Raw genomic sequence first — 16,872 nt, 5'->3', positions numbered from 1 at the left:
CAGAGACTAACCTTTCCAAACTCTCCACTTGCTGCTGAAGCTGTCGGTTCTCGTCCAGCAGAACTTTGTTCCTCTGTCTGAGAAGATCCATTTGGTTCCTTTGGGTCTCCATCTGAAACAACCACATTCATATTTTCACACAACTTTTTCCTCCTAGAGCAAGTTTTAATTAGCTATTTATAATAAATATCATAAACCACAAGTCTAGTTACAATGAGGATGGGTCCAATGTAAATAAAACCAGAAATCAGAGATTTTATTTATTCCCAGTAGAACATAAACAACATATCAGACGATTAAACGGAGACATTTTATGGTTTGTTAGAAAACGAGAGTGGAAAGTGTCTGATGTAGAAACATCTGGAAAAAGTCGCTCCAGGATGTTAAGCATCGTTAGCATCTCCACATCTGTCTGGAAACATCTGGGGAGTGAGGAGACCAGTTCAAGGAGTTCTTCCTGTTCTGGTCTGATGCAGGATTCCAGCTGCTTCCATGAAGCTCCAGATGCTCTGTACTGGTTAAAACATCTGGACTGCAGCAGACCAGTTCTCCTGTTCCACCATCAGGATGTGGTCCTGCTGGACCAGTTCTCCTGTTCCACCATCAGGATGTGGTCCAGCATGGTGGAACCTGCAAGGTCTTCCCTGAAAGAGACACTGTCTGGATGGGAGCAGATGTTTCAGCATTGATGGAGCTTCCCAGATGTGGAAGCTGCCCACGCCATCAGCACTAATGCAACCCCATCCCATCAGAGATGCAGGCTGATAACAAGCTGGATGCTCCCTCTCCTCTTTAGTCTGCAGGACACGCCGTCCATGCTGTCCAGGACAAACTGTAGATGGAGGGACCAGTTTGTCTCCGACTGGCGAACATCTGTCCATCTTCCCACTTGAGAGACTCTGCCTCTCTGAAATGCTCCTTTCCTATCCGGACATGCTACTGGCCTGCTGCCAGTTCAACTCATTAGTAGCCGTTGGTTTTAAACTTCTCCAGGTTTAGCGTTAAATCCAGGATGGACTTTAGAATTCTTCTCCTCACATATAAAACTCTCCAGCAGCAAAGCTCCGTTGTGTCACAAAGGTCTCATAGATCCACATATTCCACTCAGACTGCACGTCTACTTGTGGTTCCAGTCTCTGAGAGTACGATGGGAGGAAGAGTACGATGGGAGGAAGAGTACGATGGGAGGAAGAGTACGATGGGAGGAAGAGTACGATGGGAGGAAGAGTGCGATGGGAGGAAGAGCCTGATGGGAGGAAGAGTACGATGGGAGGAAGAGTACGATGGGAGGAAGAGTACGATGGGAGGAAGAGCCTGATGGGAGGAAGAGTACGATGGGAGGAAGATTACGATGGGAGGAAAAGTACGATGGGAGGAAGAGTGCGATGGGAGGAAGAGTACGATGGGAGGAAGAGTGCGATGGGAGGAAGAGCCTGATGGGAGGAAGAGCCTGATGGGGGGAAGAGTACGATGGGAGGAAGAGTACGATGGGAGGAAGAGCCTGATGGGAGGAAGATTACGATGGGAGGAAGAGCCTGATGGGAGGAAGAGCCTGATGGGAGGAAGAGTACGATGGGAGGAAGAGCCTGATGGGAGGAAGAGCCTGATGGGAGGAAGAGTACGATGGGAGGAAGAGTGCGATGGGAGGAAGAGCCTGATGGGAGGAAGAGTACAATGGGAGGAAGAGTACGATGGGAGGAAGAGTACGATGGGAGGAAGAGCCTGATGGGAGGAAGAGTACGATGGGAGGAAGAGCCTGATGGGAGGAAGAGTACGATGGGAGGAAGAGTACGATGGGAGGAAGAGTACGATGGGAGGAAGAGCCTGATGGGAGGAAGAGTACGATGGGAGGAAGAGCCTGATGGGAGGAAGAGCCTGATGGGAGGAAGAGTACGGTGGGAGGAAGAGCCTGATGGGAGGACGAGTACGATGGGAGGAAGATTACGATGGGAGGAAGAGTTTGATGGGAGGAAGAGCCTGATGGGAGGAAGAGTACGATGGGAGGAAGATTACGATGGGAGGAAGAGTTTGATGGGAGGAAGAGTACGATGGGAGGAAGAGTACGATGGGAGGAAGAGCCTGATGGGAGGAAGATTACGATGGGAGGAAGAGCCTGATGGGAGGAAGAGCCTGATGGGAGGAAGAGTACGATGGGAGGAAGAGCCTGATGGGAGGAAGAGTACGATGGGAGGAAGAGTGCGATGGGAGGAAGAGCCTGATGGGAGGAAGAGCCTGATGGGAGGAAGAGTACGATGGGAGGAAGAGTCTGATGGGAGGAAGATTACGATGGGAGGAAGAGCCTGATGGGAGGAAGAGTACGATGGGAGGAAGAGCCTGATGGGAGGAAGAGTACGATGGGAGGAAGAGTACGATGGGAGGAAGAGTACGATGGGAGGAAGAGCCTGATGGGAGGAAGAGCCTGATGGGAGGAAGAGTACGATGGGAGGAAGAGTGCGATGGGAGGAAGAGCCTGATGGGAGGAAGAGTACAATGGGAGGAAGAGCCTGATGGGAGGAAGAGTACGGTGGGAGGAAGAGCCTGATGGGAGGACGAGTACGATGGGAGGAAGATTACGATGGGAGGAAGAGTTTGATGGGAGGAAGAGCCTGATGGGAGGAAGAGTGCGATGGGAGGAAGATTACGATGGGAGGAAGAGTTTGATGGGAGGAAGAGTACGATGGGAGGAAGAGTTTGATGGGAGGAAGAGCCTGATGGGAGGAAGAGTACGATGGGGGGAAGAGTACGATGGGAGGAAGAGCCTGATGGGAGGAAGAGTACGGTGGGAGGAAGAGCCTGATGGGAGGACGAGTACGATGGGAGGAAGATTACGATGGGAGGAAGAGTTTGATGGGAGGAAGAGCCTGATGGGAGGAAGAGTACGATGGGAGGAAGAGTCTGATGGGAGGAAGAGCCTGATGGGAGGAAGAGTACGATGGGAGGAAGAGCCTGATGGGAGGAAGAGTGCGATGGGAGGAAGAGTGCGATGGGAGGAAGAGTACGGTGGGAGGAAGAGTGCGATGGGAGGAAGAGTACGATGGGAGGAAGATTACGATGGGAGGAAGAGCCTGATGGGAGGAAGAGTACGATGGGAGGAAGAGTGCGATGGGAGGAAGAGTACGATGGGAGGAAGATTACGATGGGAGGAAGAGCCTGATGGGAGGAAGAGTACGATGGGAGGAAGAGTGCGATGGGAGGAAGAGTGCGATGGGAGGAAGATTACGATGGGAGGAAGAGTGCGATGGGAGGAAGAGTGCGATGGGAGGAAGAGTGCGATGGGAGGAAGAGTGCGGTGGGAGGAAGAGTGCGATGGGAGGAAGAGTGCGGTGGGAGGAAGAGTGCGATGGGAGGAAGAGTACGATGGGAGGAAGAGTACGATGGGAGGAAGAGCCTGATGGGAGGAAGAGTTTGATGGGAGGAAGAGCCTGATGGGAGGAAGAGTACGGTGGGAGGAAGAGCCTGATGGGAGGAAGAGTACGGTGGGAGGAAGATTACGATGGGAGGAAGAGTACGATGGGAGGAAGAGTACGATGGGAGGAAGAGTGCGATGGGAGGAAGAGTACGATGGGAGGAAGATTACGATGGGAGGAAGAGCCTGATGGGAGGAAGAGTACGATGGGAGGAAGAGTACGATGGGAGGAAGAGTGCGATGGGAGGAAGAGCCTGATGGGAGGAAGAGCCTGATGGGAGGAAGATTACGATGGGAGGAAGAGTACGATGGGAGGAAGAGTGCGATGGGAGGAAGAGCCTGATGGGAGGAAGAGTGCGGTGGGAGGAAGAGTGCGATGGGAGGAAGAGTGCGGTGGGAGGAAGAGTGCGATGGGAGGAAGAGTACGATGGGAGGAAGAGTACGATGGGAGGAAGAGCCTGATGGGAGGAAGAGTTTGATGGGAGGAAGAGCCTGATGGGAGGAAGAGCCTGATGGGAGGAAGAGTACGGTGGGAGGAAGATTACGATGGGAGGAAGAGTACGATGGGAGGAAGAGTACGATGGGAGGAAGAGTGCGATGGGAGGAAGATTACGATGGGAGGAAGAGTACGATGGGAGGAAGATTACGATGGGAGGAAGAGCTTGATGGGAGGAAGAGTACGATGGGAGGAAGAGTGCGATGGGAGGAAGAGCCTGATGGGAGGAAGATTACGATGGGAGGAAGAGTACGATGGGAGGAAGAGTACGATGGGAGGAAGAGCCTGATGGGAGGAAGAGTACGATGGGAGGAAGAGCCTGATGGGAGGAAGAGTACGATGGGAGGAAGAGCCTGATGGGAGGAAGAGCCTGATGGGAGGAAGAGTACGATGGGAGGAAGAGCCTGATGGGAGGAAGAGTACGATGGGAGGAAGAGAACGATGGGAGGAAGAGTACAATGGGAGGAAGAGCCTGATGGGAGGAAGAGTACGATGGGAGGAAGATTACGATGGGAGGAAGATTACGATGGGAGGAAGAGTACGATGGGAGGAAGAGTACGATGGGAGGAAGAGCCTGATGGGAGGAAGATTACGATGGGAGGAAAAGTACGATGGGAGGAAGAGTGCGATGGGAGGAAGAGTACGATGGGAGGAAGAGTACGATGGGAGGAAGAGTGCGATGGGAGGAAGAGTACGATGGGAGGAAGAGTGCGATGGGAGGAAGAGCCTGATGGGAGGAAGAGTACGATGGGAGGAAGAGCCTGATGGGAGGAAGAGCCTGATGGGAGGAAGAGTACGATGGGAGGAAGAGTACGATGGGAGGAAGAGTACGATGGGAGGAAGATTACGATGGGAGGAAGAGCCTGATGGGAGGAAGAGTACGATGGGAGGAAGAGCCTGATGGGAGGAAGAGTACGATGGGAGGAAGAGAACGATGGGAGGAAGAGTACGATGGGAGGAAGAGCCTGATGGGAGGAAGAGTACGATGGGAGGAAGATTACGATGGGAGGAAGAGTACGATGGGAGGAAGAGTACGATGGGAGGAAGAGCCTGATGGGAGGAAGATTACGATGGGAGGAAAAGTACGATGGGAGGAAGAGTGCGATGGGAGGAAGAGTACGATGGGAGGAAGAGTACGATGGGAGGAAGAGTGCGATGGGAGGAAGAGTACGATGGGAGGAAGAGTGCGATGGGAGGAAGAGCCTGATGGGAGGAAGAGTACGATGGGAGGAAGAGCCTGATGGGAGGAAGAGCCTGATGGGAGGAAGAGTACGATGGGAGGAAGAGTACGATGGGAGGAAGAGTACGATGGGAGGAAGATTACGATGGGAGGAAGAGCCTGATGGGAGGAAGAGTACGATGGGAGGAAGAGCCTGATGGGAGGAAGAGTACGATGGGAGGAAGAGCCTGATGGGAGGAAGAGTACGATGGGAGGAAGAGTACGATGGGAGGAAGAGCCTGATGGGAGGAAGAGTACGATGGGAGGGAGAGTGCGATGGGAGGAAGAGTGCGATGGGAGGAAGAGCCTGATGGGAGGAAGAGTACGGTGGGAGGAAGATTACGATGGGAGGAAGATTACGATGGGAGGAAGAGTTTGATGGGAGGAAGAGCCTGATGGGAGGAAGAGTACGATGGGAGGAAGAGTGCGATGGGAGGAAGAGTGCGATGGGAGGAAGAGTACGGTGGGAGGAAGAGTGCGATGGGAGGAAGAGTGCGATGGGAGGAAGAGCCTGATGGGAGGAAGATTACGATGGGAGGAAGAGTGCGATGGGAGGAAGAGTGCGATGGGAGGAAGAGTGCGATGGGAGGAAGAGTACGATGGGAGGAAGAGTACAATGGGAGGAAGAGCCTGATGGGAGGAAGAGTTTGATGGGAGGAAGAGCCTGATGGGAGGAAGAGTACGGTGGGAGGAAGAGCCTGATGGGAGGAAGGGTACGGTGGGAGGAAGATTACGATGGGAGGAAGAGTGCGATGGGAGGAAGAGTACGATGGGAGGAAGAGCCTGATGGGAGGAAGAGTACGATGGGAGGAAGATTACGATGGGAGGAAGAGTACGATGGGAGGAAGAGTACGATGGGAGGAAGAGTGCGATGGGAGGAAGATTACGATGGGAGGAAGAGTACGATGGGAGGAAGAGCCTGATGGGAGGAAGATTACGATGGGAGGAAGAGCCTGATGGGAGGAAGATTACGATGGGAGGAAGATTACGATGGGAGGAAGAGTGCGATGGGAGGAAGATTACGATGGGAGGAAGAGTACGATGGGAGGAAGAGCCTGATGGGAGGAAGATTACGATGGGAGGAAGAGTGCGATGGGAGGAAGAGTACGATGGGAGGAAGAGTCTGATGGGAGGAAGATTACGATGGGAGGAAGATTACGATGGGAGGAAGAGTACGATGGGAGGAAGAGTGCGATGGGAGGAAAAGCCTGATGGGAGGAAGAGTGCGATGGGAGGAAGAGCCTGATGGGAGGAAGAGTGCGATGGGAGGAAGAGCCTGATGGGAGGAAGAGTGCGATGGGAGGAAGAGCCTGATGGGAGGAAGAGTGCGATGGGAGGAATAGCCTGATGGGAGGAAGAGTACGATGGGAGGAAGAGCCTGATGGGAGGAAGAGTGCGATGGGAGGAAGAGCCTGATGGGAGGAAGAGTGCGATGGGAGGAATAGCCTGATGGGAGGAAGAGTACGATGGGAGGAAGAGCCTGATGGGAGGAAGAGTACGATGGGAGGAAGAGTACGATGGGAGGAAGAGCCTGATGGGAGGAAGAGTGCGATGGGAGGAAGAGCCTGATGGGAGGAAGAGTACGATGGGAGGAAGAGCCTGATGGGAGGAAGAGTGCGATGGGAGGAAGAGTACGATGGAGGAAGAGTACGATGGGAGGAAGAGTACGATGGGAGGAAGAGCCTGATGGGAGGAAGAGTGCGATGGGAGGAAGAGCCTGATGGGAGGAAGATTACGATGGAGGAAGAGTACGATGGGAGGAAGAGTACGATGGGAGGAAGAGTGCGATGGGAGGAAGAGCCTGATGGGAGGAAGATTACGATGGAGGAAGAGTACGATGGGAGGAAGAGTACGATGGGAGGAAGAGCCTGATGGGAGGAAGAGTGCGATGGGAGGAAGAGCCTGATGGGAGGAAGATTACGATGGAGGAAGAGTACGATGGGAGGAAGAGTACGATGGGAGGAAGAGTCTGATGGGAGGAAGATTACTATGGGAGGAAGATTACGATGGGAGGAAGAGCCTGATGGGAGGAAGAGTGCGATGGGAGGAAGAGTGCGATGGGAGGAAGAGCCTGATGGGAGGAAGAGTGCGATGGGAGGAAGAGTGCGATGGGAGGAAGAGTACGATGGGAGGAAGAGTCTGATGGGAGGAAGAGTGCGATGGGAGGAAGAGTACGATGGGAGGAAGAGTCTGATGGGAGGAAGATTACGATGGCAGGAAGAGTCTGATGGGAGGAAGATTACGATGGGAGGAAGAGTACGATGGGAGGAAGAGTGCGATGGGAGGAATAGCCTGATGGGAGGAAGAGTACGATGGGAGGAATAGCCTGATGGGAGGAAGAGTACGATGGGAGGAAGATTACGATGGGAGGAAGAGTACGATGGGAGGAAGAGTACGATGGGAGGAAGAGTGCGATGGGAGGAAGATTACGATGGGAGGAAGAGTACGATGGGAGGAAGATTACGATGGGAGGAAGAGCCTGATGGGAGGAAGATTACGATGGGAGGAAGAGTACGATGGGAGGAAGAGTACGATGGGAGGAAGAGCCTGATGGGAGGAAGAGCCTGATGGGAGGAAGAGTACGATGGGAGGAAGAGTGCGATGGGAGGAAGAGCCTGATGGGAGGAAGATTACGATGGGAGGAAGAGTACGATGGGAGGAAGAGTACGATGGGAGGAAGAGCCTGATGGGAGGAAGAGCCTGATGGGAGGAAGAGTACGATGGGAGGAAGAGCCTGATGGGAGGAAGAGTACGATGGGAGGAAGAGCCTGATGGGAGGAAGAGTAGGATGGGAGGAAGAGTACGATGGGAGGAAGAGCCTGATGGGAGGAAGAGTGCGAAGGGAGGAAGAGCCTGATGGGAGGAAGAGTACGATGGGAGGAAGAGCCTGATGGGAGGAAGAGTACGATGGGAGGAAGAGTACGATGGGAGGAAGAGCCTGATGGGAGGAAGAGTGCGAAGGGAGGAAGAGCCTGATGGGAGGAAGAGTACGATGGGAGGAAGAGCCTGATGGGAGGAAGATTACGATGGAGGAAGAGTACGATGGGAGGAAGAGTACGATGGGAGGAAGAGCCTGATGGGAGGAAGAGTGCGATGGGAGGAAGAGCCTGATGGGAGGAAGATTACGATGGAGGAAGAGTACGATGGGAGGAAGAGTACGATGGGAGGAAGAGTCTGATGGGAGGAAGAGTGCGATAGGAGGAAGAGCCTGATGGGAGGAAGATTACGATGGAGGAAGAGTACGATGGGAGGAAGAGTACGATGGGAGGAAGAGCCTGATGGGAGGAAGAGTGCGATGGGAGGAAAAGCCTGATGGGAGGAAGAGTGCGATGGGAGGAAGAGTGCGATGGGAGGAAGAGCCTGATGGGAGGAAGAGTGCGATGGGAGGAAGAGTGTGATGGGAGGAAGAGTGCGATGGGAGGAAGAGTGCGATGGGAGGAAGAGTGCGATGGGAGGAAGAGTACGATGGGAGGAAGAGTACGATGGGAGGAAGAGTACGATGGGAGGAAGATTACGATGGGAGGAAGAGTACGATGGGAGGAAGAGTGCGATGGGAGGAATAGCCTGATGGGAGGAAGAGTACGATGGGAGGAAGAGCCTGATGGGAGGAAGAGTACGATGGGAGGAAGAGTACGATGGGAGGAAGAGCCTGATGGGAGGAAGAGTGCGATGGGAGGAAGAGCCTGATGGGAGGAAGAGTGCGATGGGAGGAAGAGTACGATGGGAGGAAGAGTGCGATGGGAGGAATAGCCTGATGGGAGGAAGAGTACGATGGGAGGAAGAGTACGATGGGAGGAAGAGTGCGATGGGAGGAATAGCCTGATGGGAGGAAGATTACGATGGAGGAAGAGTACGATGGGAGGAAGAGTGCGATGGGAGGAAGAGCCTGATGGGAGGAAGAGTACGATGGGAGGAAGAGCCTGATGGGAGGAAGATTACGATGGAGGAAGAGTACGATGGGAGGAAGAGTGCGATGGGAGGAAGAGTGCGATGGGAGGAAGAGCCTGATGGGAGGAAGAGTGCGATGGGAGGAAGAGCCTGATGGGAGGAAGAGTGCGATGGGAGGAATAGCCTGATGGGAGGAAGATTACGATGGAGGAAGAGTACGATGGGAGGAAGAGTACGATGGGAGGAAGAGTGCGATGGGAGGAATAGCCTGATGGGAGGAAGAGTACGATGGGAGGAAGAGCCTGATGGGAGGAAGAGTGCGATGGGAGGAAGAGTACGATGGAGGAAGAGTACGATGGGAGGAAGAGTACGATGGGAGGAAGAGCCTGATGGGAGGAAGAGTGCGATGGGAGGAAGAGCCTGATGGGAGGAAGAGTACGATGGGAGGAAGAGCCTGATGGGAGGAAGAGTAGGATGGGAGGAAGAGTACGATGGGAGGAAGAGCCTGATGGGAGGAAGAGTGCGAAGGGAGGAAGAGCCTGATGGGAGGAAGAGTACGATGGGAGGAAGAGCCTGATGGGAGGAAGAGTACGATGGGAGGAAGAGTGCGATGGGAGGAAGAGCCTGATGGGAGGAAGAGTGCGATGGGAGGAAGAGCCTGATGGGAGGAAGATTACGATGGAGGAAGAGTACGATGGGAGGAAGAGTACGATGGGAGGAAGAGTCTGATGGGAGGAAGAGTGCGATGGGAGGAAGAGCCTGATGGGAGGAAGATTACGATGGAGGAAGAGTACGATGGGAGGAAGAGTACGATGGGAGGAAGAGCCTGATGGGAGGAAGAGTGCGATGGGAGGAAAAGCCTGATGGGAGGAAGAGTGCGATGGGAGGAAGAGTGCGATGGGAGGAAGAGCCTGATGGGAGGAAGAGTGCGATGGGAGGAAGAGTGCGATGGGAGGAAGAGTGCGATGGGAGGAAGAGTACGATGGGAGGAAGAGTACGATGGGAGGAAGATTACGATGGGAGGAAGAGTACGATGGGAGGAAGAGTGCGATGGGAGGAATAGCCTGATGGGAGGAAGAGTACGATGGGAGGAAGAGCCTGATGGGAGGAAGAGTACGATGGGAGGAAGAGTACGATGGGAGGAAGAGCCTGATGGGAGGAAGAGTGCGATGGGAGGAAGAGCCTGATGGGAGGAAGAGTGCGATGGGAGGAAGAGTACGATGGGAGGAAGAGTGCGATGGGAGGAATAGCCTGATGGGAGGAAGAGTACGATGGGAGGAAGAGTACGATGGGAGGAAGAGTGCGATGGGAGGAATAGCCTGATGGGAGGAAGATTACGATGGAGGAAGAGTACGAGGGGAGGAAGAGTGCGATGGGAGGAAGAGCCTGATGGGAGGAAGAGTACGATGGGAGGAAGAGCCTGATGGGAGGAAGATTACGATGGAGGAAGAGTACGATGGGAGGAAGAGTGCGATGGGAGGAAGAGTGCGATGGGAGGAAGAGCCTGATGGGAGGAAGAGTGCGATGGGAGGAAGAGCCTGATGGGAGGAAGAGTGCGATGGGAGGAATAGCCTGATGGGAGGAAGATTACGATGGAGGAAGAGTACGATGGGAGGAAGAGTACGATGGGAGGAAGAGTGCGATGGGAGGAATAGCCTGATGGGAGGAAGAGTACGATGGGAGGAAGAGCCTGATGGGAGGAAGAGTGCGATGGGAGGAAGAGTACGATGGAGGAAGAGTACGATGGGAGGAAGAGTACGATGGGAGGAAGAGCCTGATGGGAGGAAGAGTGCGATGGGAGGAAGAGCCTGATGGGAGGAAGATTACGATGGAGGAAGAGTACGATGGGAGGAAGAGTACGATGGGAGGAAGAGTGCGATGGGAGGAAGAGTGCGATGGGAGGAAGAGTGCGATGGGAGGAAGAGTACGATGGGAGGAAGAGTCTGATGGGAGGAAGATTACGATGGGAGGAAGAGTACGATGGGAGGAAGAGTGCGATGGGAGGAATAGCCTGATGGGAGGAATAGCCTGATGGGAGGAAGAGCCTGATGGGAGGAAGAGTACGATGGGAGGAAGAGTACGATGGGAGGAAGAGCCTGATGGGAGGAAGAGTGCGATGGGAGGAAGAGTACGATGGGAGGAAGAGTGCGATGGGAGGAATAGCCTGATGGGAGGAAGAGTACGATGGGAGGAAGAGTGCGATGGGAGGAATAGCCTGATGGGAGGAAGATTACGATGGAGGAAGAGTACGATGGGAGGAAGAGTGCGATGGGAGGAAGAGCCTGATGGGAGGAAGAGTACGATGGGAGGAAGATTACGATGGAGGAAGAGTACGATGGGAGGAAGAGTGCGATGGGAGGAAGAGTGCGATGGGAGGAAGAGCCTGATGGGAGGAAGAGTGCGATGGGAGGAAGAGCCTGATGGGAGGAAGAGTGCGATGGGAGGAATAGCCTGATGGGAGGAAGATTACGATGGAGGAAGAGTACGATGGGAGGAAGAGTACGATGGGAGGAAGAGTGCGATGGGAGGAATAGCCTGATGGGAGGAAGAGTACGATGGGAGGAAGAGCCTGATGGGAGGAAGAGTGCGATGGGAGGAAGAGTACGATGGAGGAAGAGTACGATGGGAGGAAGAGTACGATGGGAGGAAGAGCCTGATGGGAGGAAGAGTGCGATGGGAGGAAGAGCCTGATGGGAGGAAGATTACGATGGAGGAAGAGTACGATGGGAGGAAGAGTACGATGGGAGGAAGAGCCTGATGGGAGGAAGAGTGCGATGGGAGGAAAAGCCTGATGGGAGGAAGATTACGATGGAGGAAGAGTACGATGGGAGGAAGAGCCTGATGGGAGGAAGAGTACGATGGAGGAAGAGTACGATGGGAGGAAGAGTACGATGGGAGGAAGAGTGCGATGGGAGGAAGAGCCTGATGGGAGGAAGAGTGCGATGGGAGGAAGAGCCTGATGGGAGGAAGAGTACGATGGGAGGAAGAGCCTGATGGGAGGAAGAGTACGATGGGAGGAAGATTACGATGGGAGGAAGAGCCTGATGGGAGGAAGAGTACGATGGAGGAAGAGTACGATGGGAGGAAGAGTACGATGGGAGGAAGAGTGCGATGGGAGGAAGAGCCTGATGGGAGGAAGAGTACAATGGGAGGAAGATTACGATGGGAGGAAGAGCCTGATGGGAGGAAGAGTACGATGGGAGGAAGATTACGATGGGAGGAAGAGTGCGATGGGAGGAAGATTACGATGGGAGGAAGAGTACGATGGGAGGAAGAGTCTGATGGGAGGAAGATTACGATGGGAGGAAGAGTGCGATGGGAGGAAGAGCCTGATGGGAGGAAGATTACGATGGGAGGAAGAGCCTGATGGGAGGAAGAGTGCGATGGGAGGAAGAGCCTGATGGGAGGAAGAGTGCGATGGGAGGAAGAGCCTGATGGGAGGAAGATTACGATGGGAGGAAGAGTGCGATGGGAGGAAGAGTGCGATGGGAGGAAGAGTACGATGGGAGGAAGAGTCTGATGGGAGGAAGATTACGATGGGAGGAAGAGCCTGATGGGAGGAAGAGTGCGATGGGAGGAAGAGCCTGATGGGAGGAAGAGTGCGATGGGAGGAAGAGTGCGATGGGAGGAAGATTACGATGGGAGGAAGAGTCTGATGGGAGGAAGAGTGCGATGGGAGGAAAAGCCTGATGGGAGGAAGAGTGCGATGGGAGGAAAAGCCTGATGGGAGGAAGAGTGCGATGGGAGGAAGAGTGCGATGGGAGGAAAAGCCTGATGGGAGGAAGAGTGCGATGGGAGGAAGAGTGCGATGGGAGGAAGAGTACGATGGGAGGAAGAGTGCGATGGGAGGAAGATTACGATGGGAGGAAGATTACGATGGGAGGAAGAGTCTGATGGGAGGAAGATTACGATGGGAGGAAGAGCCTGATGGGAGGAAGAGTGCGATGGGAGGAAGAGCCTGATGGGAGGAAGAGTGCGATGGGAGGAAGAGCCTGATGGGAGGAAGAGTGCGATGGGAGGAAGAGTGCGATGGGAGGAAGAGTGCGATGGGAGGAAGATTACGATGGGAGGAAGATTACGATGGGAGGAAGAGTCTGATGGGAGGAAGATTACGATGGGAGGAAGAGCCTGATGGGAGGAAGAGTGCGATGGGAGGAAGAGCCTGATGGGAGGAAGAGTGCGATGGGAGGAAGAGCCTGATGGGAGGAAGAGTGCGATGGGAGGAAGAGTGCGATGGGAGGAAGAGCCTGATGGGAGGAAGAGTACGATGGGAGGAAGAGCCTGATGGGAGGAAGAGTGCGATGGGAGGAAGAGCCTGATGGGAGGAAGAGTGCGATGGGAGGAAGAGTACGATGGGAGGAAGAGTGCGATGGGAGGAAGAGTGCGATGGGAGGAAGAGCCTGATGGGAGGAAGAGTGCGATGGGAGGAAGAGCCTGATGGGAGGAAGAGTGCGATGGGAGGAAGAGCCTGATGGGAGGAAGAGTGCGATGGGAGGAAGAGTACGATGGGAGGAAGAGTACGGTGGGGGGAAGAGTGCGATGGGAGGAAGAGTACGATGGGAGGAAGAGTACAATGGGAGGAAGAGTACGATGGGAGGAAGAGCCTGATGGGAGGAAGAGCCTGATGGGAGGAAGAGTGCGATGGGAGGAAGAGTGCGATGGGAGGAAGAGTCTGATGGGAGGAAGATTACGATGGGAGGAAGAGCCTGATGGGAGGAAGAGTGCGATGGGAGGAAGAGCCTGATGGGAGGAAGAGTGCGATGGGAGGAAGAGCCTGATGGGAGGAAGATTACGATGGGAGGAAGAGTGCGATGGGAGGAAGAGTGCGATGGGAGGAAGAGTACGATGGGAGGAAGAGTCTGATGGGAGGAAGATTACGATGGGAGGAAGAGCCTGATGGGAGGAAGAGTGCGATGGGAGGAAGAGCCTGATGGGAGGAAGAGTGCGATGGGAGGAAGAGCCTGATGGGAGGAAGATTACGATGGGAGGAAGAGTGCGATGGGAGGAAGATTACGATGGGAGGAAGATTACGATGGGAGGAAGAGTCTGATGGGAGGAAGATTACGATGGGAGGAAGAGCCTGATGGGAGGAAGAGTGCGATGGGAGGAAAAGCCTGATGGGAGGAAGAGTGCGATGGGAGGAAAAGCCTGATGGGAGGAAGAGTGCGATGGGAGGAAGAGTGCGATGGGAGGAAAAGCCTGATGGGAGGAAGAGTGCGATGGGAGGAAGAGTGCGATGGGAGGAAGAGTACGATGGGAGGAAGAGTGCGATGGGAGGAAGATTACGATGGGAGGAAGATTACGATGGGAGGAAGAGTCTGATGGGAGGAAGAGTGCGATGGGAGGAAAAGCCTGATGGGAGGAAGATTACGATGGAGGAAGAGTACGATGGGAGGAAGAGCCTGATGGGAGGAAGAGTACGATGGAGGAAGAGTACGATGGGAGGAAGAGTACGATGGGAGGAAGAGTGCGATGGGAGGAAGAGCCTGATGGGAGGAAGAGTACAATGGGAGGAAGATTACGATGGGAGGAAGAGCCTGATGGGAGGAAGAGTACGATGGGAGGAAGATTACGATGGGAGGAAGAGTGCGATGGGAGGAAGATTACGATGGGAGGAAGAGTACGATGGGAGGAAGAGTCTGATGGGAGGAAGATTACGATGGGAGGAAGAGTGCGATGGGAGGAAGAGCCTGATGGGAGGAAGATTACGATGGGAGGAAGAGCCTGATGGGAGGAAGAGTGCGATGGGAGGAAGAGCCTGATGGGAGGAAGAGTGCGATGGGAGGAAGAGCCTGATGGGAGGAAGATTACGATGGGAGGAAGAGTGCGATGGGAGGAAGAGTGCGATGGGAGGAAGAGTACGATGGGAGGAAGAGTCTGATGGGAGGAAGATTACGATGGGAGGAAGAGCCTGATGGGAGGAAGAGTGCGATGGGAGGAAGAGCCTGATGGGAGGAAGAGTGCGATGGGAGGAAGAGTGCGATGGGAGGAAGATTACGATGGGAGGAAGAGTCTGATGGGAGGAAGAGTGCGATGGGAGGAAAAGCCTGATGGGAGGAAGAGTGCGATGGGAGGAAAAGCCTGATGGGAGGAAGAGTGCGATGGGAGGAAGAGTGCGATGGGAGGAAAAGCCTGATGGGAGGAAGAGTGCGATGGGAGGAAGAGTGCGATGGGAGGAAGAGTACGATGGGAGGAAGAGTGCGATGGGAGGAAGATTACGATGGGAGGAAGATTACGATGGGAGGAGGAGTCTGATGGGAGGAAGATTACGATGGGAGGAAGAGCCTGATGGGAGGAAGAGTGCGATGGGAGGAAGAGCCTGATGGGAGGAAGAGTGCGATGGGAGGAAGAGCCTGATGGGAGGAAGAGTGCGATGGGAGGAAGAGTGCGATGGGAGGAAGAGTGCGATGGGAGGAAGATTACGATGGGAGGAAGATTACGATGGGAGGAAGAGTCTGATGGGAGGAAGATTACGATGGGAGGAAGAGCCTGATGGGAGGAAGAGTGCGATGGGAGGAAGAGCCTGATGGGAGGAAGAGTGCGATGGGAGGAAGAGCCTGATGGGAGGAAGAGTGCGATGGGAGGAAGAGTGCGATGGGAGGAAGAGCCTGATGGGAGGAAGAGTACGATGGGAGGAAGAGCCTGATGGGAGGAAGAGTGCGATGGGAGGAAGAGCCTGATGGGAGGAAGAGTGCGATGGGAGGAAGAGTACGATGGGAGGAAGAGTGCGATGGGAGGAAGAGTGCGATGGGAGGAAGAGCCTGATGGGAGGAAGAGTGCGATGGGAGGAAGAGCCTGATGGGAGGAAGAGTGCGATGGGAGGAAGAGCCTGATGGGAGGAAGAGTGCGATGGGAGGAAGAGTACGATGGGAGGAAGAGTACGGTGGGGGGAAGAGTGCGATGGGAGGAAGAGTACGATGGGAGGAAGAGTACAATGGGAGGAAGAGTACGATGGGAGGAAGAGCCTGATGGGAGGAAGAGCCTGATGGGAGGAAGAGTGCGATGGGAGGAAGAGTGCGATGGGAGGAAGAGTCTGATGGGAGGAAGATTACGATGGGAGGAAGAGCCTGATGGGAGGAAGAGTGCGATGGGAGGAAGAGCCTGATGGGAGGAAGAGTGCGATGGGAGGAAGAGCCTGATGGGAGGAAGATTACGATGGGAGGAAGAGTGCGATGGGAGGAAGAGTGCGATGGGAGGAAGAGTACGATGGGAGGAAGAGTCTGATGGGAGGAAGATTACGATGGGAGGAAGAGCCTGATGGGAGGAAGAGTGCGATGGGAGGAAGAGCCTGATGGGAGGAAGAGTGCGATGGGAGGAAGAGTGCGATGGGAGGAAGATTACGATGGGAGGAAGATTACGATGGGAGGAAGAGTCTGATGGGAGGAAGATTACGATGGGAGGAAGAGCCTGATGGGAGGAAGAGTGCGATGGGAGGAAAAGCCTGATGGGAGGAAGAGTGCGATGGGAGGAAAAGCCTGATGGGAGGAAGAGTGCGATGGGAGGAAGAGTGCGATGGGAGGAAAAGCCTGATGGGAGGAAGAGTGCGATGGGAGGAAGAGTGCGATGGGAGGAAGAGTACGATGGGAGGAAGAGTGCGATGGGAGGAAGATTACGATGGGAGGAAGATTACGATGGGAGGAAGAGTCTGATGGGAGGAAGATTACGATGGGAGGAAGAGCCTGATGGGAGGAAGAGTGCGATGGGAGGAAGAGTACGATGGGAGGAAGAGTGCGATGGGAGGAAGAGTGCGATGGGAGGAAGAGCCTGATGGGAGGAAGAGTGCGATGGGAGGAAGAGCCTGATGGGAGGAAGAGTGCGATGGGAGGAAGAGCCTGATGGGAGGAAGAGTGCGATGGGAGGAAG

General features: G+C 54.4%; 1 protein-coding gene across 1 annotated transcript in view; it reads right to left on the bottom strand.

The window, feature by feature from the left end:
* odf2a (outer dense fiber of sperm tails 2a) overlaps positions 1-16,872 on the bottom strand; it is a gene marked incomplete at both ends in the record, with an annotated part of 103,546 nt that overhangs the window by 15,294 nt on the left and 71,380 nt on the right. Inside the window, one exon of the mRNA XM_079256408.1 lies at positions 12-112. Within this exon, the coding sequence (XP_079112534.1) occupies positions 12-112 (101 nt within the window). The remainder of the gene's footprint in view (positions 1-11; positions 113-16,872) is intronic.

Source organism: Telmatherina bonti (assembly GCF_933228915.1).
Source record: "Telmatherina bonti genome assembly, chromosome: 17".
NCBI lineage: Eukaryota > Metazoa > Chordata > Actinopteri > Atheriniformes > Telmatherinidae > Telmatherina > Telmatherina bonti.
The sequence above is the reverse complement of the archived record's forward strand: the minus strand, read 5'-3'. Positions and strand labels throughout refer to the sequence as shown.